Raw genomic sequence first — 27,949 nt, forward strand, 5'->3', positions numbered from 1 at the left:
TCAAGCTTTGTGCAGAAACCATTTTCCATCTTTTAGTGACCCTGACTTTTGAACTTTAAGGCAAAAATTAATAAGTTTCTTCGTTACTCCAAGTGCAAGACATCTACAAAGGATGGTAACTGCAGATGGTGGAAAACTATAGTAATTGTGAAGAAACCATTTTTTGTCTTTCAGTAAGTGATCCTATTGTTGCCTTTTCGATTCAGTTCTTTCTTACCCTGAGTGCAAGCTATCCACAAAGTTTGATTACTGCAGAAGGAAAGCTTGAATTATTGTATAAAAACCATTTTCCATCTTTGTACTGAGTTTGACTAATCACAAACTTAAAAGAATATTTTAAAATCCTATGAAAATGCTTCCTTTTTATGAAAAATCACGATAATTCACACCCATGAATATAAATAAATCCACGAATTCAAAGTATGCAAAGGAAAACAGATCTAGAATCTCAATAGCAGACCTCTCAAGGTAGTGTTCAGGCCTTAGTGGTACATGTGCTGGATCTCCTTCCATCTTCAGTTTATGCAGTGCTGCCACCTGTTCAGCAGACCCCATGGCCAGCAGGACTTTCAACTGGCCATAATGACTACCAGTAAATGGATCTATCACTGGCAGGAAGTTATCCACGGCAACAACTGGATACTAAATCAAACAAATCTTATTTTTCAGGAAAATTAAAATTTTACAAAAATAATGCACTGCACCTTGAAACAATTTTATAATACAAGGAAATAAATGTGAACTATACCATGTTAGTCTGTGTCAAAGCTAATAAATCATTGCTGTCAATGCTAATAATGCATTGCTGTCAACGCTAATAAAGCATTGAAGTCAACACTAATAAAGTATCACTGTCAAAGCTATTAAATTATCACTACTACAGCTATTAAAACATCACTGTCAAAGCCATTAAAGCATGAAACAAACCTATTATAGATTAACCATCAACAGAATCACTGTCAGCACCATTACTGTGTCACTGCCAGGGCTATTAAAGTGTCACTGTCAGAGCTTTTAAAGTGTCACTGTCAGGGCTATTAAAGTGTCACTGTCAGAGCTTTTAAAGTGTCACATTCATGTTTTGAGAAGTGTGTTAAAAGTCAATGAATGTATTAAGTATCAACCACAAATGAAATGTCTTGATTAAGCATTAAGTTTCAATAATTATCCTAGAGACTAATCAGATATTAGAAATATATCATGTAGACATAGCAACGTTATCATATTAAAATCAGTTTCATGAAAGCAAGCAAATCCATAATCTGAAGGAAGGATATTTACAAATGATTGATTCTAACCAACCTGATTTCAGAAGAGTTCCAGCTATCTCGAGAGCCTGGAATGACAAGTGAAACTGATGCAGACTTACTTGTACCTTTAGAAGAGCTCCCACTATCTGGGATCTTGGAACAACACATAACACTGATGCAGATTTTCCCGAGCCTTCACAAGAGCTCTAGCTATCTTGGGATCCCAAAACAACATGTAATTCTTACAGAAACTTACCTAAGCTGTCAGGAGAGCTCCAGCTGTCTTTGGATCCCAAAATGACATGTAAAACTGAGGTAGACTTACCTGAGCCTTCAGGAGAGCTCCAGCTATCTTGGGATCCCGGAATGACATGTAAAACTGATGTAGACTTAGTTTTACCATACCAATCAGCTGAAATTTGAAAGAGAAATCTTCATGTGGTCAACTATTTGAGCTAAGAAAAATATTTCATTTTGGAAAGGCTAATAAAGAATTTTTGCAACCGAAGGAGGAATTCAGGAGGCTACTGTGGTGAATTTCATTTTACTCTGAGCAATCCAGATTGTTCCAAAGGTTTCAAATTCATTAATCAGATTAGAACTTCACAGGTAATAAGGTTCTGAAACCCACTCTATCTGCACAATTAGGTCTACATGTTGACATGCAAAACATTCAAATTCTATAAACAGTGTCAATTCTGAATATCCATAAATTTCGATTTACCGGATAAAATGATTGACCCACTAAGTAATCCTCTCCTCAACAGTAATATCCTATCCCAACACTGATCATGAGAGATTTTTCAGTCCATATTATAAGTTCTAATATTTGCCTACAAGCAACAAATATGAACTTTACATCTTATCTTCTAATTCAGTTTCAGTGTAATCAACATAAATGCTATACCCTCTTGTATTCAAATGTGAAAAGTGTCAATCTACTGTCACAGTAATGTCTATCAATGTTTCTGAGAACCTAAGTGCTGTGTCTAAATCTCTATTTAAGGAAGTGTATGTTGTATCAATTAAAAGTAAGCCTGCTTTTGTACCAAATCAATCTAAGGGAGCGGAATGATAACAAAAGAAAGTTTACAGGCTTGCAAATCCTATCAGCATATAAGCTAGCTGTCATGACAGTGTGTCAGGTCAACACATTTCAAATGAGCAGGTGAACACTGTTATAAGTATTAAGATGTAGGTAACATAACTAAATAAAGCAATGACAGTGGTTCATCTTGTTAACTTGTAAATGTGGAATGCGGAAATGCTAATATTACTTGCAATGAAATCACAACATCAATATTTAACTAACAGGACAATATTTAACAAAAGATATCTTTGTATGATAATACACCCACCCAATAATTATATTTGGGTAGACCGCTGGTCTTTTTATAGAAATTTTACTGTATAATGTGATTTGATACAATTAGTCTATTTTTTTGTTCTGATACGCTTTCATGACATGACCATGTTGAAGCCCCTCCTTGATATATGGTTCTCTCATAATATGGGTAAATTTTGTGTCTCCCATTAAAAGCCCCTCCTTGATATATGGTTCTCTCATAATATGGGTAAATTTTGTGTCTCCCATTAAAAGCCCCTCCATGATATATGGTTCTCTCATAATATGGGTAAATTTTGTGTCTCCCATTAAAAGCCCCTCCTTGATACATAGCTGCCAACCTTCCAGGCTCACAATTAGTGAAAATAGGGATAAAAAGTCGTGAATTTGGACATGAATTCGTGAAAAATACCATGACAATAACTCCATCCACTCTGACCACTCCATCCACTCTGACCATCAATACTACACTAGATCAAGTTCGCAAAATAAAACTAAAACGCTACATATATGCAGAAATATTTATTTATCAAGACATGATACTGTGGCAGACTTGAACTTCCTCAACTGCTTGATCGTAAATTTACTTTCTAAAAAGTTCCGACTTCTTGGTGACTAAAATTGCTGACAAATTTTCTGCAGCTAAGGAGGCCCTGAAGTCTGTCTTATTTTTCCTCACTAAAGAAAATACTCTTTCGCTATACTGTTGCTGTGAGGAATGAACAGGAGCTGCAGCATTTTTGGTTCTTCCACAGGAAAATTTGGAAGCGATTTTCGAGTCCGGGAACATTTGTCATAACAAATGTTTAGCATGGTCTCCAGCTGATAAAGGTAGATTGTGTTCGACAAGAAAACTCACAAATAATGCTTCAGCGTTGGTAGCCTGCAGGTCTTCCGCCAATGGTTTAAAATATTCCAGAGCTGAAATCTGCGAATTCTTAATTTTCCCAACTTCTATGTTTTTTGCAACTGACGTGCTTCCTCATATCGTCTCAGCGATGGCACACTGAGTGCAAAAAGCATGATGAATATCAATGTTTAATGGCAGAATGCACGGCCAATTTTTGATATATTCCAAATTAAACTTCACTTTTTGAGTAATACATTTCTTTTTCCTTGGTGGTGAAGACATTTTCAAGATCTTACATGCGATGCTGAATGGTAACTCAAATCAGTGTTGGTGACGCATGCGCGGAGCAAAATTCCGGTTAGGCCCCAGTTTCTCTCAAATGCATTTATAAAACTACTCTTATACATATAGATTAAAATAGGCTAAAATGCTTGCTACCGGGCCAATTGTACTAATTGGCTGTAGATCTACTAATATCATGACCAGCAGTACCAGACCATTTCGGCAACTGCGAATATCACAACTTGCATTTAACAGGAAATCGGTTATTTTATTAAAGATTTAAAATAATTGAGGATTGGAGAATTCGTGAATTTTAGGCTTGTGGTGTGAATCCGTGAACTGCTGAAAAAGTCGTGAAATTCACACCAAAATTCGTGAGGGTTGGCAGCTATGTTGATATTTGGTTCTCTCATAATATGGGTAACTTTTATGTCTCCCATTAAAAGCCCCTCCTTGATATATGGTTCTCTCATAACATAGGTAACTTTTATGTCTCCCATTAAAAGCCCCTCCTTGATATATGGTTCTCTCATAATATGGGTAACTTTTATGTCTCTCATTAAAAGGGTTACAATAAGGCAGCACTGTGCAATACAAAAACAACAGGAGCATTACAAAGAGGCAACAATGAACCATGCTAAAATTCAATTAATACAAAACACATGTGATTTTACCATGTCATTCTTAATATAAAGTGCATAATTTTTTTACCTTGTCGTTTTCTGCTGAGGCTTTCTTATCCCAAACTTCTACAACCATAAAGTTGTTCCTTATCCTTTCTAATAAAGACTGGGATATAAGGACAGGTGCAATCTACAAAAGAAAAATACTGAGAAAATACTGACAGATGGAAACCAGCTTAAGTATATTATTAAAATGTGACCTTCACACAATCACCCCCACCCCAAGCCATTCCCATGGGCTGCATTATGGGTCTGAAACCTTTATTGTCAAGTGCTAGTCCATGTAGAGCATCATATAAAAGAAGACCTCTCTTAATAAGTCTTTTGGGACACATATTCACAATACAGAGAAAACAGATGAATGCACAGAGATGAATGAACCTGACTAATCACATTCCATTAAAGTGAGATTAATTACAAGAATGTTTCACATATAATGACTCATGGAAAATAAAATCAAATAAAATAATAAATTCGAATGTGGACATTATTTAGAGTAGTGGGCATGTCTCAAGATTAATCCATACTTTGGAACATGAAGAATGATCACTGTGACATTTTCTTAAAGTTGGTGGGTTTCATATTTTACTAGCATCTTGATACATTTTGTCAACAAATATTTCCTAACAGACACTTTTACGCATCAAATATAGTTCCAGAGGATTCTCTTTTCTTGATTTACATGCCTGATGATAAGAAAACCATGTATCACTCTGCATTAACAAAATATTACGTAATGTTAAGTGGACTCTGGTAATGAAGTAAACAGATTTAGTGAAATAATTACATAATGAATACTGTCTGATTTATGTACTTGTTCCCATTTTTACAAGTTCTATATAATAAGAAAAGATAGGTATGTTTGTCATCCATATTAGTCTGAAAAATATTTTGATAGTTTTATGAAGGTATGCATTGCCAGCATTAATTTCATCGGAACTGTTGAATAATAATGTTGTTATTTAAAATGAGAGCAAATGTAAGATTCTGTTTACCACAGGACAAAAAGTGCATTGTGAATGAAGTGTATTTGGATGCCTCCCTTTGTCTTATATGACACGATAAGTAATATCATAAGGTGTGAATGACATGATGCAAAACGCAAACAATTTTACATTGGCTAATTAATTAAAATAACACTTTAATCATGATGAATAGTATAAAGAGAATTATTTCTCTTACCTGAACAAAATTAAACTGTGGCTGGAGGGAGCCCCAACACACATTGGAATGAACTGCATCATCACACCAGAACATGCGGCACACTAAGTAGCTATTGCGGATATGAGAATCTCTTGCTTGGGTACCTAGAGTAAACCAAAAATGTGAGTAAGTTGTGATAAATGACTTTTAAACCTTGAAACGGCAAAGGAAAAAACAAATTGGCATTATTTCCAAGGTTTAAACAGAAAAGCAACATTGTTTGATAGGCAGTTTGATGCATAGCTGCCAACCTTCCAGGCTTACAATTAGTGAAAATAGGGATACAAAGTCATGAATTTGGACATGAATTAGTGAAAAATACCATGACAATAACTCCAGCCACTCTGACCGTCATTTGTCAATACAACACAATATCAAGATCACAATATAAAACTAAAACACTACATACATGCAGAAATATTTATTTATCAAGATATGATACTGTGGCAGACTTGAACTTCCTCAACTGCTTGATCGTAAATTTGTTTTCTAAACAGTTCAGACTTCTTGCCTGCTGGTTGATCTTGGTGACTAAAATTGCTGACAAATTTTCTGCAGATAAGGAGGCCCTAAAGTCTGTCTTATTTTTCCTCACTAGAGAAAATACTCTTTCGCTGTCACAGTTGCTGTGAGGAATGCACAGAAGCTGCAGCACTTTTGGTTCTTCCACAGGAAAATTTGGAAGCAATTTTCGAGTCCGGGAACATTTGTCAGAACAAATGTTTAGCATGGTCTCCAGCTGATAAAGGTAGATTGTGTTTGACAAGAAAACTCACAAATGATGCTTCAGTGTTGGTAGCTTGCAGGTCTTCTGCCGATGGCTTAAAATATTCCAGAGCTGAAATTTGCGAATTCTTAATTTTCCCAACTTCAACGTGTTTTTTGCAACCAATGTGCTTCCTCGCGTCATCTCTGAGACCATGCCCAATATTACAATTTGTGGCACACTGAGTGCAAAAAGCATGATGTATATCAATGTTTAATGGCAGAATGCACTGCCAATTTTTGATATATTCCAAATTAAACTTCACTTTTTGAGCAATACATTTCTTTTTCCTTGGTGGTGAAGACATTTTCAAGATCTTACATGCAATGCTGAATGGTAACTCAAATCAGTGTTGGTGATGCATGCGCGGACCAAAATTCTGGTTAGGCCCCAGTTTCTCTCAAATGCATTTGTAAAACTACTCTTATACATATAGATTAAAATATGCTAAAATGCTTGCTACCGGGCCAACTGTACCAATCGGCTGTAGTTCTACTAATATTGCCACCAGAAGTACCGGACCGTTCCGTTAACTGCGAATATCACAACTAGCGCTTAACGGGAAATCGGTTATTTTATTAAAGATTTAAAATAATTGAGAATTGGAGGATTCGTGAATTATTGGCTTGTGGCATGAATCCGTGAATGGCTGAAAAAGTCATGAAATTCACGCCAAATTCGTGAGGGTTGGCAGCTATGCTGATGAGGAATTAGAAGATGCTTATTGTGTGCAATTTCTTGTTTAAACAGCTCTCATTATATGTGAAGTAAACTACATATTTATACTTATCTTGAAATCTTGTACCTTTTCACCAAATCGTGTTACTGTTTTTCTTTAAATTCTATTTTTTTACTTTTGAAATTATTTACTGTATATACTTGTGTATAAGCCGAATAATTTAGGAAAAAATAAAGGCCTGGACAAAGGGGGATCGGCTTATCTATGGGCCAATGTCTAAATTTGACAGTTTTTAAGTCTTTTTTTTGCCTACTGTAATGGCTGTAAATCTTGATAAGAAAAAATAATTTGTTCCGTGTCCAAAGACATGCATGTAAAAAAAAAATCATTTTTGGTGTCCTGACAATAAACTGTTATAAAGAACTATGATTGATTTTGTTATTATTTTGCTTGTGCATATTTTTTTATTTCTCCAACACAAAATTAAATAAAGGTAAATACAGAATTCAAAATATTCGGGCTGGTTGAGTTTACTGGGGAGTCCAGGCTGTTCTATAATGTACAGTACTTACACAGTGCAAAGCATGTATAGCTTCACTCAAGTCCTTATTTACTCCCAAACATATTAGATGCAGATTTTGCTTTATTCATTGTTTCAACCAAATTGCATTCTTCCAGATAACATTTCAGCTAGTCCTTCATTTACGTTGAATCATGTGCTCACGAGTTACTCAATTTCAATGATATAAGCAATTTTACAAAATGAGATAATATTTATAAAAAAGGTACACACGTTAATTGTACAAGGCACATAACCAGCATAACTTAAATGTTCACGAAGAGTGGTAATAATAAAGGCTAAAATTCTCATTACAGATCAACTAAGATCATCGTTAGTCTATGTTAGCTTTGTGTTTCGGCTGAACAACATCATAACTTGCCACACAAAGCAAAGCTTGATGCTTCAGCATCTCCTTTGTTGATAATTGGTAGATTTGTCTTTGTTTTCCGACAGTAATACAGGCCAGTTAATCATTAAACCCCTGAAACTGGCTTGTATTCTGACCGGTAACTATACCAGTACACTGATGTATAATTGCCTTTCATTCCATAATAGCACAATTACCGTAGTTTTGCAAACATGGGGTGTAAGAAATAGCTGTCAACTTTTCAAAAGCCAGGTAGGGAGACTGAATAAAAAAAATGGGAGATTGAGGCCTAAAAATGGGAGTTTTTTCATGGCATTTTTTAAGCATTGTTTTTACTATATATGGACCTATCTTCCAGGTCCAATATATGTGAAATTCGCAAAGAATGTGCCGTTTCTCCCCATGACGTGCCTTATTTTCCCCCAGGATATGTCCTATTTTCATATTCTGGTCAGCTGTGGCCAAACTGCACAATAACTAAAGCTTAATCTTAAATAAACAAGCAAAAAAGACAGCATGACTAATTAAAAGTTAATCCATATCGATGCAACTTTTTTGTGAAAACAACTGGTCCTCCATCATAATTCCAAAACACCATGTTCTACACTAACTACTGTGTGTTATGCAAGTACCAGCAATTGATTGGCATATAAAGGATGCCCAATTTTGTTGAACAAAAAGGTGCCTAAATAGGTAGCCTCACGGTACTGTACCTGTGGTAACTATTTTCACCTCGTATATTCAACCTTATTTCCTTATTGTCAACTCATAAGGCATTTAGTATTGTTTACTATCAAACGTATTCTGAATTAGTTTTTTGAGGACACATATGCTGCACAGCATGTATTTTCATTCCTCCTTTTAATTTAACCATGATAATTAAAGTTTGTATATGCGATATAAATATGCCAGGTGTTCACTCATGCTTCTTTGGTGGGAATGGCGCTATCGTATATGGAGCTACAGCATTCATAGTGATCATTCTTGGGATTGAAATTAATTGTTGATAATTTTCTTGTTAAGGTTTATGTTTTATTTTTTGTTCTGGTTTATTTTCTGATTTTTGTAATGTTATGATGGTTATAAACATTTTTTTTAAGTGAATAATGTTTACACTTAACATTCTATTTAGTGAAGAAGCAAATCATGAGATATTATGAAATCAGGAGGTAGATGTGGAACAACCCCAAAAATCTGGAGTTTTTTGAGGGGTTTTTCCCTCCTGGTGCTGGTATGGTGTAAGGTCGCTTACATCAAAGCAAACTACAAACTCAACATTTACGGAATCAGCACAATTTTCTTGTTACGGTTTATGTTTTATTTTTTGTTCTGTTTTTTTTTTAAAGTGAATAATGTTTAAACTTAACATTCTATTTAGTGAAGAAGTGAATCTCGAGATATTATGAAATCGGGAGGTAGATGTGGAATGACCCCAAAAATCTGTTTTTTTTGCTTTTTTTCTCTCCTGGTGCGATAGTTGACAGGTATGGTGTAAGGTTGCTTACATCAAAGCAAACTATAAACTCAACATTTACGGAATCAGCACAATTTTCTAAGTATTATTTCTCAAACTTCATTATTGTATTTTTGAGTTGTCATTAAAGTTTAGTGCAGTGGTGCCCATGATTTGACGCTAAGGGATGTACTTCATTCTGCGGAATGTACTTCATTCAGTGACTGTTCAAACCTATAATGTACATGTGGCGGGGCCATTATGTAAATACGCTCAGTAGCCTAATTGCGAGTGTTGAATCAAACCGTAATGTTGTTCATTATGTTGTCATACTGAGATCACATTTTAGTGAGTTAGGTATTTACAAATTCAAGGCAAAATAAAATCATAATTACTGGTACACTGATATAAAATGTCCAATGCAATATTGCATAAACATACAATAACTGAGTCAAAAGGGAAAGGTATTATTCTTTGTATCATTCAAACAAGTTATACACAAATCTGAATTTGGCAGAAACAATAAGGAAACAGAAAATGAAATAAATTACTTTTCAAACATGTTTATACCATTTCTTTTTATTAAACATACATGCCAACCCCGAGAGAAGTATACATATAATTTTTGTTAATACAAGTTTGCCAAAATAAATGTATTCAGAACTTACCACATGCATCTTTTGATGCCTCAGAGTTGTGGGTCGGCTTATACAAAGGTCATGCACTTTTTAGTGTTAATACATATTCAGTTGGAGGGGGGTCAGCTTATATGCGAATGGGGTTATATGTGAGTATATACGGTAATACATGTAAGCTTACCTTGAGAATGTGGTTGGGATGGAAAAATTGGATGTCTCTTGGCATGGAGAAGGGATGGTATCCCTTGAACTGTGAAGTTTCTACCTTCAGGTATTAGAAGCAGGAAATGCAGTGTCTGGGACTTAAAAATTGAATTAAACATTTTACAAATATATCGGATATCAAATAATTTAAGTTGTCATGGTTATCTTGATGTAATCTACAGGCATACTAAACATTTCCTAATATTCAATTAATTTGTTAATTTCCGTGTCTTGAAGATGCTTATTTCATATTCATAAAGTAAATAACAAAATACTTAGTTCTAAAGCTAAAGTACAGATGCATTACCAATTATACCTTGACACGAGAATCAGGTTCCAACCGTTTTTAAATTAACCTTAACCTGATGATCAAGTTTTAACGAACTAATTAGTTTATCATAGGCAAAGTTATAATCATCCTTGTGTATTATTTTCACTTGTTCAATACAAGCACACAATAAACCAGTAACCACGTATATGAATGGTTGTGGCAGTGTAATAAATATAACAGTCTATAAACATCCATTTCCTGTCAGCATGTGATATTCAAATATAAATCTGATTCACGTTGTTTGACAGATCTATATCTTTATTGTATAAAGTTATTTTGAGAGGAATGCATGCAATATTTAGCAAGATTTATGAATAAAGGATATAATAATAATTAATAATAATAATGAGGACTTTGTATAACGCCTAATCTTTAGAAGCTCTAAGCGCTTTACAACATTAGGCAACACCTATAACATAAAAAACATATATAATGATATGATTACAAAAACAAACACCATGAAATTAGAAAACATAAAAAACATACGGAAAATGTTTAACGTAGGAAACATTATTAGGTCTTTAAGTTTGTTCTTGCAGTTGAAATAAGTGAGTTTTCAGAGCAATCATGAATGAGATCAATGTCTATTTGTGTCTAAGTTCAGTGGGTAATTCATTCCATGTTGCTGGGCCCTGGTATGCAAAAGAACATTGTCCATATAACTTTGCTTTCATAGTGGGAACAATGAGTATACGATTGTCAGAAGAGGAGCGTAAGTATCTTGCTGGTGTGTAGACCTGGGTGAGGTCGGATAGGTATGTTGGACTGGAGTCTGTCAGTGAAACATAGCACAGAGAACAAATTTTGTGTTTGATTCTGGATCGAATGGATAGCCAGTGTAGGGTACAGAGCAGCGGGGTGGTGTGCTCTGATCGTGGTACTCTAAGCATGATCCGAGCAGCTGTGTTTTGAACTTTTTTAAATTTCTGGAGTAGATTCTGAGATGAACCAGACAGAATTGAGTTACAATAGTCCAGTCTTGAAAGTACTAATGAACATACAAATGTTTTAGTGGCATCAACTGAAAGATATTTGCAAATGGAGTTGATGCGTCTCAGCTCAAGATATGCAGCCTTGCATATGTTCATGACATGTTGGTGCAATGAAAAAGTACTATCCAGAGTAACACCTAGGTTTCGTACTGACTGTGTGAATTTAATGTTGGTGTTGCTGATATTTATTGTTTGAGGTAAAGGATGTGAATGAGAAAGTCTTTGTGTTGTGATCAGAATGGCCTCAGTTTTATCATCATTCATCTGCAGCTTGTTACAAGTCATCCACGATTTCACATAGAAATGCACCTCTCTACACCTTGGATGGTAGCATTAACTTCAGATGAGTGGCTAGATTTGTATATTTGGGTGTCATCAGCATACAATTAGTGAGACACTGGATGATATTCAATGACACTTGAGAGCCACTGAGTGTATAGAATGAAGAGAACAGGTCCAAGAACAGACCCCTGTGGAACACCACAACATAGATTAACTGGGCTGGAGTGTATTCCATTTGCAGACACAATTTGTGTCCTGTTGACCAAGTAGGACTTGAACCACATTAAGGCTGTATGATGAATGCCAAATACATGCTGGAGACGGTGAAGTAATATATCATGGTCTATTGTGTCAAATGCTGCAGACAAATCAAGAAGGGTGAGGACTGAATCTTTCCGCTATCCAAAGCAGAGAGAATGTCATTAACTACTTTTAGAAGAGTAGTTTCAGTACTGTGGCAAGGGCAATATGCAGATTGTACATTTCTAAAAAGACTGTTTGAACTGAGATGAGATACAAGCTGGGATAGAACAACCTTTTCTAAGATTTTTTATATGAATGGGAGATTAGAAACTGGGCGGTAGTTCTTTAAATCATTATGGTCTAGTGTTGGTGCCTTCAGCAGAGGCTTTACAATGGCAATTTTGAGAAATGATGGAAATTCCCCAGATGAGAGAGAGGTATACGATACATGTATAGTGAGTATGGGTATATTTTCTTCTTCAGCAATGCTAACTATTGACCCTGGAAACTGTCCAATTTCACACACCTCTTATGGGAGACCACCTGTCTTGAGAGACTGATTTGATTTTCGGAAGGGGTGGTCTCTCATAACAGGTTTTACTGTATAAATATCCATTTGCTGTCAGCTGTTTAAGTATGTTAGAACAATGAATCAATATTGTTGTGCTTAAGATAGAAGATTTAACTTTTTAATGTTTTAATTTTAATTTAAATAGAAGATTTAACTTTTGCCATTTCTCCTCCACTGACATGTATTAGCAAAAAATGAATTAACCTTTACCTCTGGATTTACTTGTAAAGGATTCATGTGTAGATTTGACAGCTGGTTGGAGTAAACTGACTGAATACTTTGTGATTGTTGTAGAGTCATGTCCCAGTTTGAATCCTTCTGTGACTCAAAATGTGGGTTAGTCACAGGTTGACTAGAGGGCACTAATGGTTTTTGTGGCTGGTGGAAATCATATGTCTGGATTTCTGAAACAACAATACAATCAAAAAGAATTAAAGAAAACAAAGAGAAGTATTTGTCAATTATCTTGGATAGTGTAGTTGTCTTTGATGGTGCAAATAACATTTTCAAGAGGGTCGTTATTGTGAATACAAATCACCAAAGGTCAGTGTAAACAAAATATCTCACACAAAGCCTTTCTAGTTTTCATGTATCAAAATAAGATTAAGGCTTTGAATGTACTAAAAGCTGAGAAGGTTGTTTAACTTTGGCTATATTAAAAATAATTTAAATATTTTTTCTCCAATGTCTGTATTGTTAGCTGAAATATTATTTTGGTTTTTTGGAGAGAAAGAAGGCATCCTGATCATACTGGGAGGAAAAACAACATCTTTTACGAAGTAACTTTGCAAAAGTTTATTTCCAGAAATACAATATTCCTCTAGAAAAATATTCAGGGTAAGTGGAAGCATACCTTGCTCTTTTAGAACTGTGGGAACTCTTTTTCCATTGTCTCGAGGAGTGGTGGGAAGTGGGGGCTTGGGAGCTGGGTTGGACTGGGGGATAGGTACTATTTTGACCTTTCCTGTCATCTCTGCTAGCCTGGTCTTTGCTAAGGCAGTTTGAAAGTCTCTGTGATCAGATGCCAGTTCAATCACCAACTATAGGAATGTAAAATGTAAATCATTTGATTGAGTTTAACTTAACTTCAAAATCTCAGGGCCTATATGTGCTAACAAGAACGTGTGACTGACTGCATTAAGATACAAGACAAACAAGAGGCCATAACTCCAACAAAAGATGCAGGAGCAAAGTGATTTTCTGATAATGCTTCTTTAGGTGGTGACCTTGTTCACCAAAAAAACCCTAACTATAATATCATGTCATTCCATCAAAACCTTTGTGACTAGTTGTGCTCATGACATTGTGTCATAATAGATACAAGAAAACAAGGGCAATAACTCCAAAGTAAATTGTTGAAGCAAAGTGATTCTTTTTTAAAAACACATACCTTCTGCTTTTACCATAGTATTTATTAAGCTTAATGACAATCCATAAAATACTGCAGGTCTAACTGCACTAACAAGATTGTGTGATTCTACAAGACAACTGGGATATAACTCTAATAAAAATGTCAAGAGTAAGGTGATTTGTCAACAAGCACATACTCAGGAGATGACCAGAGAATTTAAAATTTTCATGGCAAGTCACCAAAAACTGTGACACTAGCTGCACCACCACGATTCTGAATGCCATCCATACATAAATTGCTCCAGCCTCGGAGATATACAAAATGACATAAGGTTTACCACATAAATGGACAGAGAGGGTCAGAGTATAATATACTCCATTAAATGGCAAGCACGTAACAAGTCGATGTCAATAATATAAAGGATGAAAATCTCCCAGGTGATCTACATACGCAAATAAATATGTTGCTTTGCTTAATCAAATTAGCAATTTCATAAAAAGTATCTACAACCAAACAATTCAGAAATATGTGAAGAAGTTTTTAAAGTTGCTACAATGGCATGAATATTTATTCAGGTCATCTTCACATGAAAAGAAACAAGCTTACCAAATTTAGTTTGCCTGCCTCAAGTGGTTTTGATCAACATGAAAAGAAACAAGCTTACCAAATTTAGTTTTCCTGCACCAAATGGTTTTATGCAACATGAAAAGAAACAAGCTTAACAAATTTAGTTTGCCCACCTCAAGTGGTTTATTCAACATGCTAACAAGGTATTTGACAAAAAAGCACAAATTAAAATAGAAAAATTGGTAACAAATTGAAAAACTGCTGCAGTAGCCTTAAAATCTACTCATGTTATCTACATGTGAATACAAGCATGTCTATTTTTTAACATGCAAAGATGGCACTTTGTCCAAAAAGTTCTAAATCCTATAGAATAAAAAAAAGCATTAAACCTGAAAAATTGGCCTGAATATCAAATCAGGTGATCTACATGTGATAACAAATATACCAACCAAATTACAATTGTCTGCATTTAATGGTCTTTATGCAACCTTAGTAATAAACTTTTCAGAACAGATCTGTGAATGTAGGGACAGGACCAAACTGGAAGCATACATCAAGGACTATCAACTGTTTATATGTACTTACAAGTTCATGCATATATCAAGAATGAATGTAACAGTCTAAGTGCTCTGGGTTTTTTTCATTTTAACTGAAAGAGTAGAAATGTGATCACAAATCACATGTAACTGCAACAAGAGCTATTTTGGAACAAAAAGTCACAACTTGGGAGAAGAAAATAAAAACAATTGTTACAAGAAAAAAGCAAAACTGCAGACCATGTTCTGAACATGACTATGAAATTCAATATAACAAATGCAAGCAAAGTTGTGAAATCAAGATTTGTGGCAGGTAGAAAAACAAGTATATGAATGGACAGAAAGAATGACTAATAATGCTATATGCCACATGGAATAATAATCCCTAATGAAAGGCATTTCATAAATACCTTAAGAAATTCATAAGAAACAGTGAAAGTTTCAGACTAACACAAATTGTATAATGATAAACAAAAATAATATGCATCAAAGATTTTTCTATTTGCAATTATTTTGTTTCACTAACCCTAAGATTCCCAATGAGTCCTTCCTGGTCATGTAACCTGGTGTGGGAGCCATTAAGGGATGTATTTTTCTGACTCTCCCGCACCTCTACATCCTGGTTCACCTGTAGATTCTCAGATTTCAAAATCAACTTGAGAGGAAGACCACTGCTACCAATCAGAGTGGGCTGAAAAAGTGATTTTGTTTGATTAAAAAGAATCATGAAACAATAAAGTCCTGATTATAATAACAGGTGTAAAAAAAACAGGCCTGCACAAATCTGAACACAAAATTAATTTGGCAAAATTAATGTAAAATTTACTGCATTAATCTAAAGTTCTGCTAATGGACAAAAAGCTATCTTTGGCCTACATATCAAGCCTGTCACCCAGCTTAAAAATGAAAGAGGTTATAGTGATCCACTTTTGGTGGAAAAGTGTCACACCCACCAAGACACATTAACATCAATTCCAATAACTCTTTGAACAATAATACACAAAAAATTGATCAAAATGCAAAACTTAAAGTCAATGAAGAATGAAATCTAGGTCAAAATAACCTATTTTAGATGATTTGGCATCTTACCGAACAACAGCATGTGAGAAACTTGTCGCATAGCTGAAATTTTAATATCAAGGTTCATCTCAAACTTAATGTGAAAAAAAAAAGGAAAATATCGTCAATTCAAGAAAAGAACCAGGATGATACAAGATACAGGTAAGTGTACAGTCAAGTTACATTCCAAAACCAAAGAAGATGGGATACGATGGGACTGACAAAAAAAAGGCAGTTAAAGAAAATATAAATTAACATTAGCTCAATCGAGGGTGTGGATGACAAATAGAGGAAAGAACAGATCTACAAACATACATTAGGATACACACAAGAATGCCAAAATGATCGCTATGTTGTTTCTACTATAGCACCTACAACAATGGTAGAACTTAAAAACTAAAGACTTAGTGTATTTGGGATTTATATCAATAAAGGAATCTAAAAAACAGAGTTAAAGAAGCAAATCCACAGATCAAATGTAATGCTTGCAAAATGCAAATTTATTGTGGAAAATACAAGTTGAAATTTCAAGCTGTTGCATCATTTTGTGAACTCTAAATTTTCCAATGTTGTATGCCACATCACTAGTGAAAATCTCCTAATAACAGAAATATTTTTCAGTATATCTTTTGTTATGTCACACCTAATACAGAAATATTTCTCAGTATATCTTTTGTTATGTCACACCTAATACAGAAATATTTCTCAGTATATCTTTTATGTCACACCTAATACAGAAATATTTCTCAGTATATCTTTTGTTATGTCACACCTAATACAGAAATTTTTCTCAGTATATCTTTTGTTATGCCACACCTAATACAGAAATATTTCTCAGTATATCTTTTGTTATGTCACACCTAATACAGAAATATTTCTCAGTATATCTTTTGTTATGTCACAATGTCACCTAATACAGAAATATTTCTCAGTATACATTTTGTTAAGTCACAATGTGTTACAATTACTCTTGAGAATTTGTCTTGTCTGTATTTTTTTGTAAGCTCGCCAGCACCAGATATCTATGTATTACCCTTAACATCTGAATATTAAATGGATGTACATAAATGTTCTTGAAACATTACTAAAGCTATAAGTCAGTGAAGCACATTACTACCAATGTGACAATACTAATAATTGCTGATCCTATATGGATGTTTCAAGTTGACTGCATCCTCAAATCTGGTTTTACTACCTGAATTTTGTGTAATCAGATTTAATTAAAAAAACAACAAAAAAAAAACCAGTTCAGCTGCATATGTATTATTTTCTTCATTACAATATAAAATACTACAAAACAGTTCATTTTCATTCAAAACTTTCTAGATTACAGTATATGCAGTTATGGTAACTGGTATAAGAAAATTCCCAGTAAAAATAGGAAATAATGAAAGTAAAAGGTAAAAACATCATAGTATCCACAACAAAATACATTCATGTTCTTTTAAATCATATGCCTAACTTTGTGTAAATTATAACTGGTAAAAAATAAAATTCAACATGGAATAAAATAATGCATGGAACTGTTTCTTGTACTATAACAGAACCTGGATTATGCAAACTCACTCAGGCCACAGAGGTGCATGAACTAGGATTTTCGTAGATGCAGTCCAACAAAAAAGTGAGGTTGGACCCATTAAACACTTATTTTTATGAAAATGGGTAGGACCATTTCCAGATTTTCTGGGTCTTGGGTAATATATAAATCTAAAATTTGAGCATTTGGGATTCAGCAGGCTGCAAGTCATTACATTCATCAACAGAAGGGGATGAGTTCAGGTTTGAATATTCATGTGCAGCTGTGATAGATGAGTCAGCCTCCAGAACTGAGATAGCTAATAATAAGATCCCATTGTGAACCTGAGACCACTCACATCCTAATATTTGCCTAATAACCAAATGCAAGAGCAACAGACCAATAATTTTACAGCCTGATGCTTTCTGTTGAGATTTTTTCCAAAGCTGCTGATTGCATATGTTCTGAAAAAACTGTTTCAAAGTTTCTCCAATTTTTGTATCCTTGTCCACATCTGATCACACATCAGCATCATTTGTCAAATATAAAAAGGTCAAGGCCAGGATGTGTTCAGTTACATTTGGCCTAATTCTACTGAGCAGTTTCTTCAAAATCATACTGCAACATAGGTCAGATGGAGATGCTGTTTATTTCAGAATTACTCGTTCCATATCTTAACATTAGTCTTAGTGGAAACAGTTTAAATTGTGTATCAGATACTATCTGAGAGGATTTATTTAAATTTGATGGAATTACAAAGTGCTCAGTAATATTTTCAGACTAAAACACTAGTTTGGGATCATTCTGAATTCATTCAAGAACATTTTGGATTACATGAATGCAATACATCAAGACAGTTGGCACCTTAGCACATTCAAGGTTACTAACACACCAGCACATTCAATACTGAAATGCGTTCCAAACAACACTGGGATTTATTCTGAATACTCTATGCTTTTTTATTTGTGACAGAACTATTGTGACTGTATGGGATTTAATTCACAACACTGCAAATTCTTTTTAAATTTTCACTATGTAGTCTAGGGAAATAAATTATCTGTATAACTTTACAAACCTTTTGCTTTGCCTTTTCTCATACTTAGTTAAAAATCATAGTGTCTTAACAACTGGATAACCAAATATGTTGATATTCAAACTGAGGGCATTGTATTGGTTCGGATGAATCAAATATTTTGGATTATCCAGATCTAAATAGTTAGGACTTCATTGTGCTCTCTGGAAATAAAATATGAAATTATTTTCCAAATGATAAAATTTACATACCACTTTCTGTCCTGCAGATCGTGTGAAGATTTTGAAAACAAGTGCCGTCCTCCACCACTGCTCCACTGTATTTCCATCAAACATCACAGGAAACACAGATCTGTGACCAAAGGTTACCACTGAAGACATGCAGGAAAGTTGAATTACTAAACTGGCCATTTTCAGGGTTAGGGTAAACCATTTGCCTTCACTTTTTATCATTTAACAGATTTTGTCAATCATGCTTTTCTTCAGACAAATTTTAAAATAAAAATTAAGTTAAAAAGACATTTCCATTGTTTTAATATCATCATGCCGAACATATCACCTATTATATAGTGACTTTTTTACAATATACTTTTCACTTAGGTGTTATTCAAATGGAAGATTTATTTGTCTTGCATGAAGTATAAATAGGACTTTTAAAAATACATACAATATAGGAAATTGTAAATACAGAATGAATTTATGTGATAATTTTTTTTACAAAACAAAAACAAAAAATAATATTTTCTTTCCCTGTTATATACAAGTTTTAGCCTGTAAAAGTCTTCCTTTTCATCCTCTTAGCTTTGTCACCATTTTATTAGGAAATATTATTCACATTCTCTCTGACAAAAATAAGAGTCAACAAGTACATTTTTAGTTTACATCAAGGTTATCATGACTGTGTTCAGTCACATCCCAAACTATTTAGGCCAACCTACTTTGTGGTCCTGCCATTCATAAGAATATCAAAGCATTTATAACTTAGAAATTATGTAGAGCTAGAATATCTACCATTGTTCTTAACATTGTGTGAAACAGCCCTCATAACTTCTGTGGCCATGGCATTGGGTGTATATTTGTCTCGTGACACCGCAACTACAGGAAACTGATACTCGATGAAGTATGTACACCTGTGAAATCAGAAACATCAATATACAAATTAGATTTAAACAGTGCATAAACTGACTTTGATAAAGAAATAAATTAAAAACAGTACTAAGCAGATACAGTTTGACTCCTGTTCACATATCCTAAGACAGTGTTAAACCTTGGTTAAGCTGTTCGAGGGGCATTGTATGTATCTCTGTGCCCAGATAACGATCAGCATATGGGGATATGTAAATTTAGGGAGATAGTGTCAGTGTGTAATGAGAGGATAGCATTTGCTCATGGTGCAATACTCTTAAGTCACTGTTACCTTTTATCCTTCCAACTGTGTGACAGTGATTAAAAAAATGTCAACAAAGAAAAGCCATAGAAGAAAAAAGTGTATAAAGTTCAAAACAAGGAGGTAAAATATATTTTAAAACATTGTCTCCAAGGTGCATAACAACAACAATGTAGGTTTCAAGTATCACAGCAAAGCTTTTAATTAAAATTCCTCTCTACACAATCACTAAACTGATTCCAACTCACCAATGTAAACAGTTTCAATGATAGTGAATTTCACAAGCAGAAAATCTTTGTTTTTTGAAATAATATGTTTTATAGATCCCATTCTGGTTGTTTTCAAGTTTAAGTACACAGAAAATCAAATAGCCTGATTGCAATAGAGAGAAGGTCTTGTCTGCAACTGTGATGCATTCACTGAATTATGATACAAAATAATTATGAAAGCTATTATTCTTAATGAATAAAGGGTTATAAAAAAACACCCACAATCTCCATTGTCATCGCAGTTTTCAACTTTGAAATTTTTATGATTTTTGCAGCATTCAGAAAGTTAATCTATTACATGTATCCAAATTATATGCTGACAGTAGATCAACCTACATACATGACAAAATACACTGACATAGATCAACCTACATACATGACAAAATACACTGACAGTTAATCAACCTACATACATGACGAAATACACTGACAGTTAATCAACCTTAAGACACATCTGAAAATACACAGGAATCCAAACTGAGCTACATGCCACAATTATCAAGAATTCCACAGATGAACATTCAGAAATTTTGAAAATTATGTCAGTTGTGAACTCTCTACAGCACCACATGAATGATGAACAATATCAAAAGTATAAAACACATCAAATGCTCATGATCATCAACACAACCGATCCAAACAGTAAAGAGGACCCTGGTAGACATCAGGATTTAAACATTGCTTTATGTGAAAAGGAATCCAATCTGAGTGAACAAATGAAGTCAGATAAAAGAAAACACTGTAAAGCATAAACATTTTGCTACGGGGCACTAGTTTTTTTCTGATCAAACAGAATCTAAATTTTCACAAAGTAACACAATTTTTTTTTCAACACATTTTTTTGAGAGTCAACAAAACATACAAATATTAGCCAATTTAAAACATTTTTATAGTTTACATTTTTTTGAAGTATAGCAATTTCAAGGTTGTGTCAAAATTAATGTTGAAAAATATGCTCCTTTGGGGTCTACATAATGTTAGTCAGGGCAAGTGATTCTAACAATTTCCTTTGGGGTCTACATAATTTTAGTCAGGGGCAAGTGATTCTTACAATTTCTTTTGAGTACACAATTACATTTTATTTTGATTTAGATTTTATGTGTTAAATCAACTTGCCCAACTATCAAGCCATCTGATGAAGTATCTGATAATTTAATATTTTATCAAAATTGTTCAAAATAAAATTTTGAGACTGGACAACATATGCAATGTACCTAGCTTTACAGATTTTCATCATGGTCAGTTTTCATCATGGTCAGAGTTTTCGTCATGGTCAGTTTTCATCATGGACAGAGTTTTCATCATGGACAGAGTGCATTCTACTCCTGAATTTGTATGCATCCAATACATCTTGCTGTTTGGGGTTTAGCCCAATACATGACGTTTTGTAAACTTTCTCAAAATATGTCCAAGACTAAAGCTATTTTACTTCTTTCAAGTATTATTTTAACATGGACAAGGAAATATTAAATTAAAAATACTTTGTGTGATCAGGAAATCAATTCTATTTTAATTAAACATAACACCCCAATTCCTTTTCCATGAATCAATATTGCTGAAAGAACAAGAGTTCTCTTTAAAGTGTGCTTACCGCTTCTTTTTCACCTTTGGAGAAGGTTTTGGAGGCTTTGCTCCACATCTGGTCTTAGACTTTTTCCTTTCAAGGGAAGAGTCTAACTCGGTCATCCTGTCAAGGTGTAAACTATCAATGGTTATCCTGGCCACATGAACCCTGCCCAGTAGTGTTAATCTCTCTATACTTAAGCCATCAGATGTCTTCTTTTTGGAATCTGCATGAAACAACCATTTTTAAGGGTGCTGTCTACTTTATGTATATTAACTGCATTTTTTCTTTCTTCTAAGCCCTGAATAAGTGAGATGAAAGAGTTACCTGTTCCGGTCCTTGCCAGGCTAAACACAGTACACTTCTCAACTACACTGCTTTCGCTCTTATTTGAAGAAATGCAGAAACATTGTGCAAATTTCATATTAAAGTGCATCAGAACCAATGAAAACACTTTGACTAAAATGGGTAAGAACCATTAAAACACTGTTTTAATATATTGCGCTCTTTGATAAACATTAAGTGACAAGATTTTAACTTGATAAATTGTAGTTGTACACATTGCCTTGATCTCTTAGTAGTATTCATGTTTACAGTGACACTTTTCTGTGATACAGGTGTCATGTTAAAATTTCCCATTGCAATGAGCAATCATACACCCTTAAGAGTTAGATATGCGAGATTTTCCATGCAATGAGCAATCATATACCTGAAAGAGTTAAATATGTGAGATTTCCCATTCTAATGAGCAATCATACACCTTTAAGAGTTAGATATGTGAGATTTCCCATTGCAATGAGCAATCACACACATGTAAGAGTTAGATCTGTGAGATTTCCCATTGCAATGAGCAATCATACACCTTTAAGAGTTAGATATGTGAGATTTCCCATTGCAATGAGCAATCATACACCTAGAAGAGTTAGATATATGAGATTTCCCATTGCAATGAGCAATCATACACCTAGAAGAGTTAGATATATGAGATTTCCCATTGCAATAAGCAATCATACACCTTTAAGAGTTAGATATGTGAGATTTCCCATTCTAATGAGCAATCATACATCTTTAAGAGTTAGATATGTGAGATTTCCCATGCAATGAGCAATCATATACCTTTAAGAGTTAAATATGTGAGATTTCCCATTCTAATGAGCAATCATACACCATTAAGAGTTAGATATGTGAGATTTCCCATGCAATGAGCAATCATATACCTTTAAGAGTTAAATATGTGAAACTTCCGATTCTAATGAGCAATCATACATCTTTAGGAGTTAGATATGTGAGATTTCCCATGCAATGAGCAATCATACACCTTTAAGAGTTAAATATGTGAGATTTCCCATTCTAATGAGCAATCATACACCTTTAAGAGTTAGATATGTGAGATTTCCCATTGCAATGAGCAATCACACACATGTAAGAGTTAGATCTGTGAGATTTCCCATTGCAATGAGCAATCATACACCTTTAAGAGTTAGATATGTGAGATTTCCCATTGCAATGAGCAATCATACACCTAGAAGAGTTAGATATATGAGATTTCCCATTGCAATGAGCAATCATACACCTAGAAGAGTTAGATATATGAGATTTCCCATTGCAATAAGCAATCATACACCTTTAAGAGTTAGATATGTGAGATTTCCCATTCTAATGAGCAATCATACATCTTTAAGAGTTAGATATGTGAGATTTCCCATGCAATGAGCAATCATATACCTTTAAGAGTTAAATATGTGAGATTTCCCATTCTAATGAGCAATCATACACCATTAAGAGTTAGATATGTGAGACTTCCCATGCAATGAGCAATCATATACCTTTAAGAGTTAAATATGTGAAACTTCCGATTCTAATGAGCAATCATACATCTTTAGGAGTTAGATATGTGAGATTTCCCATGCAATGAGCAATCATACACCTTTAAGAGTTAAATATGTGAGATTTCCCATTCTAATGAGCAATCATACACCTTTAAGAGTTAGATATGTGAGATTTCCCATTGCAATGAGCAATCATACAAATATAAGAGTTAGATCTGTGAGATTTCCCATTGCAATGAGCAATCATACACCTTTAAGAGTTAGATATGTGAGATTTCCCATTGTAATGAGCAATCATACACCTATAAGAGTTAGATCTATGAGATTTTCCATTGCAATGAGCAATCATACATCTTTAAGAGTTAGATATGTGAGATTTCCCATTACAATGAGCAATCATACACCTTTAAGAGTTAGATATATGAGATTTCCCATTCTAATGAGCAATCATACACCTTTAAGAGTTAGATATGTGAGATTTCCCATTGCAATGAGCAATCATACACATATAAGAGTTAGATCTGTGAGATTTCCCATTGCAATGAGCAATCATACACCTTTAAGAGTTATATATGTGAGATTTCCCATTGTAATGAGCAATCATACACCTATAAGAGTTAGATCTATGAGATTTTCCATTGCAATGAGCAATCATACATCTTTAAGAGTTAGATATGTGAGATTTCCCATTACAATGAGCAATCATACACCTTTAAGAGTTAGATATATGAGATTTCCCATTCTAATGAGCAATCATACACCTTTAAGAGTTAGATATGTGAGATTTCCCATGAAATGAGCAATCATATACCTTTAAGAGTTAAATACGTGAGATTTCCCATTCTAATGAGCAATCATACATCTTTAAGAGTTAGATATGTGACATTTCCCATGCAATGAGCAATCATATACCTTTAAGAGTTAAATATGTGAGATTTCCCATTCTAATATGTAATCATACACCATTAAGAGTTAGATATGTGAGAGTTCCCATGCAATGAGCAATCATATACCTTTAAGAGTTAAATATGTGAGATTTCCCATTCTAATATGTAATCATACACCTTTAAGAATCAGATATGTGAGAAGTTAAAAGATATAGAGTATCCACATTGTATGATGTAGGACAATGTGAAGTGTGTTTGGTTTTCTTTCAAAACACTTTATTAATACATTGTCAGCAGATATTTATATAAGTGTGTAATTACTTATCACAAGAAAATATCAATAACTAGCATCTGAAAGAAAAATTCCATCCATCTCAATTTCCAGCTATTGCAGTAACCCTAACAATATCCATTTTAGTCAACTCTCCTTTCTAGAGAGATATTCAAGGGTGAACATAAATAAAAAATTCTGACTGGCCAAAAGACTTGAAACTTTCTAGGTCATGATCCCAATTAAATTCTGACCAATCACCTGCTGACTCAACATTAAGCGCTTTATAAATGGATTACAATGGTATCCATTGTGAAAAATTATCTGGAAGTCCTTAAATGTGGTGCTCTACAGTTTCTTATTTTGCATATGGTTAGATTTTTTAAAGAAAAAGAATTTCTCAGGTTTTCCTCACTGATTATACTGGCTATTTAAAAAAGACATTGCACATCTTAGGTATTGTTAAAAGAAATTTTAATTACCTTTATTTTCATGTGTGGGGGGAGGGGATTTTCAACGTAGTTTTAACAATTATATCATATCACTATGATGTCTGCAGTGTGACAGGTTTATAGTGATGTCTCACACTAAGGCATCATGCTGCAGACATGTAGCATCATGTCCCAACCAGCCACATTATCCTGAAACCAGGCTGACCAGTCATAACACTAACCTCTTAATGCTGAGGGCCAAGTCAAGCTAGCACCATTTTTATAAGTCTTTGGTATGATTGGGCGAGGGTTCAAACATGCAACCTCCCGCATATATATTTTGTAATTCACTCACTGCATTTTCAGAAGTCTGTATGTCTAGTCTGGCAAAATTCATTTTGCCTATTTTATTAACTGCAGCTAAAGGTAATGTACTTTAGAATATTCAGGCTGGGGATTTTTCAGCACATGGGAGCAGTCATTTGGTTACATGTGTGCACAGATCATGTACAATATCCAAAGGAATTTATGCCACAGTACATGAAAGAAACAGAGATGTATGCCAAACTACTCCCCATAGTGCATGTTGCAATTGCAAACATCTTCACCATATACCTGTCACTCTCTCAGAAGTTCGTCTTATCTGTAGAGAGCCCCCTGACTTAAAATGTTAAAATGCTTTTTCCAAATATAAGTTGGCAACATTTTTATAAAAAGTAATTGCATACTTATAGAACTATCTGCTGGCATCCTCTCTTTGACAAGACACTGTATCTAAAAAGCTTAAGTATTGAAAATATTGGTGACCTGGGGCCAGTTTAACACAATTTTATCAGATTTATAAATAAAAAAAGTGTGACATTCTCAGCGGTCAGACATTGACACTAAAATTACTTTAAAACGTAACCGGGAATGTATACACCATTCAGAAATTGAGGGCTAAGTCTAAAACTGCAACATAATATCTTCATGATTTCTACCCATTTTAGTATCAAGTTTACACTGAGTACTGGTGTATAAAAAGAAGTCTGCTTTCTTTGTGACATCATGAAGACTGATAACAAACAGGCAAATTAGGTAAGAGTAATCTACAATCGATGCATGCTAAATGTTGAGATACTGAATTATGTTATGGGCAAAAAATGAACTCAGATTTACTCAACATGCAAATACGCTTCTACCTAGCCCTGGGACTGAATGTTGTTAAGATTTACTCAGCAGCCAATTTTCACAAAAACAGGACAATTGGATGAGTGATTTTCCTGAGCCCTGATTAATCCAAGTTCTAAATGCAGTTTCAATATATTCTGGTGTTAAATATTTCCCAGTTTTAGTCATTGCGATTAATGTCATGATTTCTTCTAAGCCAGATTTATACTCTTGTTAAAAAGGTTAAAAGTCCAAGAAAATAAATTATGCCAAAAAAACTTACGTCATGTAAGATTATGATTATTTATTGTTTTCTGTAACCTGGAGCTGATTAATTTAAATATGCAAATCACCAATCCAATAAGGTCAATAATTCCATGACACTTAGTTGAAAAATTTTAATCACTAAATTATCTGCTTAAATAGTGAAACCTTATAATACAAATCATACTGGTCATGCACGGGTTCAGTATTATTTCAGTAATGAGTCTTTTTTTTATATAGTTAAGTCAATGTACCTTTATTCACTTTATCTGGATCCTGATACATCCATATTCCTTTGAAAGAGCATTATGTACATGATCCATGAAACACATGGCAAAAATCAATGTTAAAGGGCATGAACATTTCTGGACCAAAAATTCTCATGTCTACTGAGTACACCCTTTTGCTGTGAATCTCCTGGGCTGGATCTACAGTTGAAACATTTTGGTTATGTGCCCCTTACCTGCAGGAAATGAGGGCCCAAGCAAGTGAGGCAGAAGGTCTCACTATTAATTATGAAAAACTTTAAATGACTGTGTCAAGAAAAATATAAAATTAGGATGCCATCTGTATGAGAAATACATACATTGCATCTGTGCTATGCTTATCATCCAAACTACTTTTCATCTATGTTATTTTCATTATACTCATGATATCAACTCAACTGCTTAAATTTGTCCACTGTCCAACAATAATGAAATAAAGAAAACATCATGATCAACAGTACTTTTCAAGCCAAAACACAAATACTTGCAGTAAATGTCCACATCAAATGCATGGTATTTATGGGAACAGTTTCAATCTTCTGACTATTATTTCAATCTCAACGAATATTGCTGCAGGTAAAAAAAAAAAACAGTAGAAAAGATTGTGAACAATGAATTCAACACTTTCTGTACTATTTTCCTTTATCATAAATATCTCCCAGGACAAATGAATGTTTATAATGTAACAATTCATTAGAATGACATAAATAGTCCATGAAATCAACTATTTTGATTTAAAATGGACTTTTTTGGCATTTACAGTTAAAATACACTATAATAACACATACCTTCAGAAAAGGGAAAGCGAATCAGTTTAGTCTGTCCATTGTCAGGAAATGGGCCCAGAAAGGGGTAGAGTTAGAAATTTGA

General features: G+C 34.1%; 1 protein-coding gene across 1 annotated transcript in view; it reads right to left on the bottom strand.

Moving 5' to 3' along the window:
• The window catches only part of LOC149800411 (C2 domain-containing protein 3-like), a 132,578-nt gene that overhangs the window by 67,442 nt on the left and 37,187 nt on the right, over positions 1-27,949 (bottom strand). The window contains exons 12-22 of the mRNA XM_089960050.1: positions 22,010-22,208; positions 19,774-19,892; positions 19,015-19,133; positions 15,682-15,846; positions 13,555-13,741; positions 12,912-13,105; positions 10,260-10,380; positions 5,593-5,717; positions 4,439-4,540; positions 1,576-1,662; positions 461-642 (exon numbers count right to left, since the gene is read on the bottom strand). Coding sequence (XP_089816176.1) covers positions 461-642; positions 1,576-1,662; positions 4,439-4,540; positions 5,593-5,717; positions 10,260-10,380; positions 12,912-13,105; positions 13,555-13,741; positions 15,682-15,846; positions 19,015-19,133; positions 19,774-19,892; positions 22,010-22,208 — 1,600 coding nt within the window. The remainder of the gene's footprint in view (positions 1-460; positions 643-1,575; positions 1,663-4,438; positions 4,541-5,592; positions 5,718-10,259; positions 10,381-12,911; positions 13,106-13,554; positions 13,742-15,681; positions 15,847-19,014; positions 19,134-19,773; positions 19,893-22,009; positions 22,209-27,949) is intronic.

The sequence above is a fragment of the Sinohyriopsis cumingii genome, chromosome 5 (genome assembly GCF_028554795.1).
Source record: "Sinohyriopsis cumingii isolate HCF-2022 chromosome 5, ASM2855479v2, whole genome shotgun sequence".
Classification (NCBI taxonomy): domain Eukaryota; kingdom Metazoa; phylum Mollusca; class Bivalvia; order Unionida; family Unionidae; genus Sinohyriopsis; species Sinohyriopsis cumingii.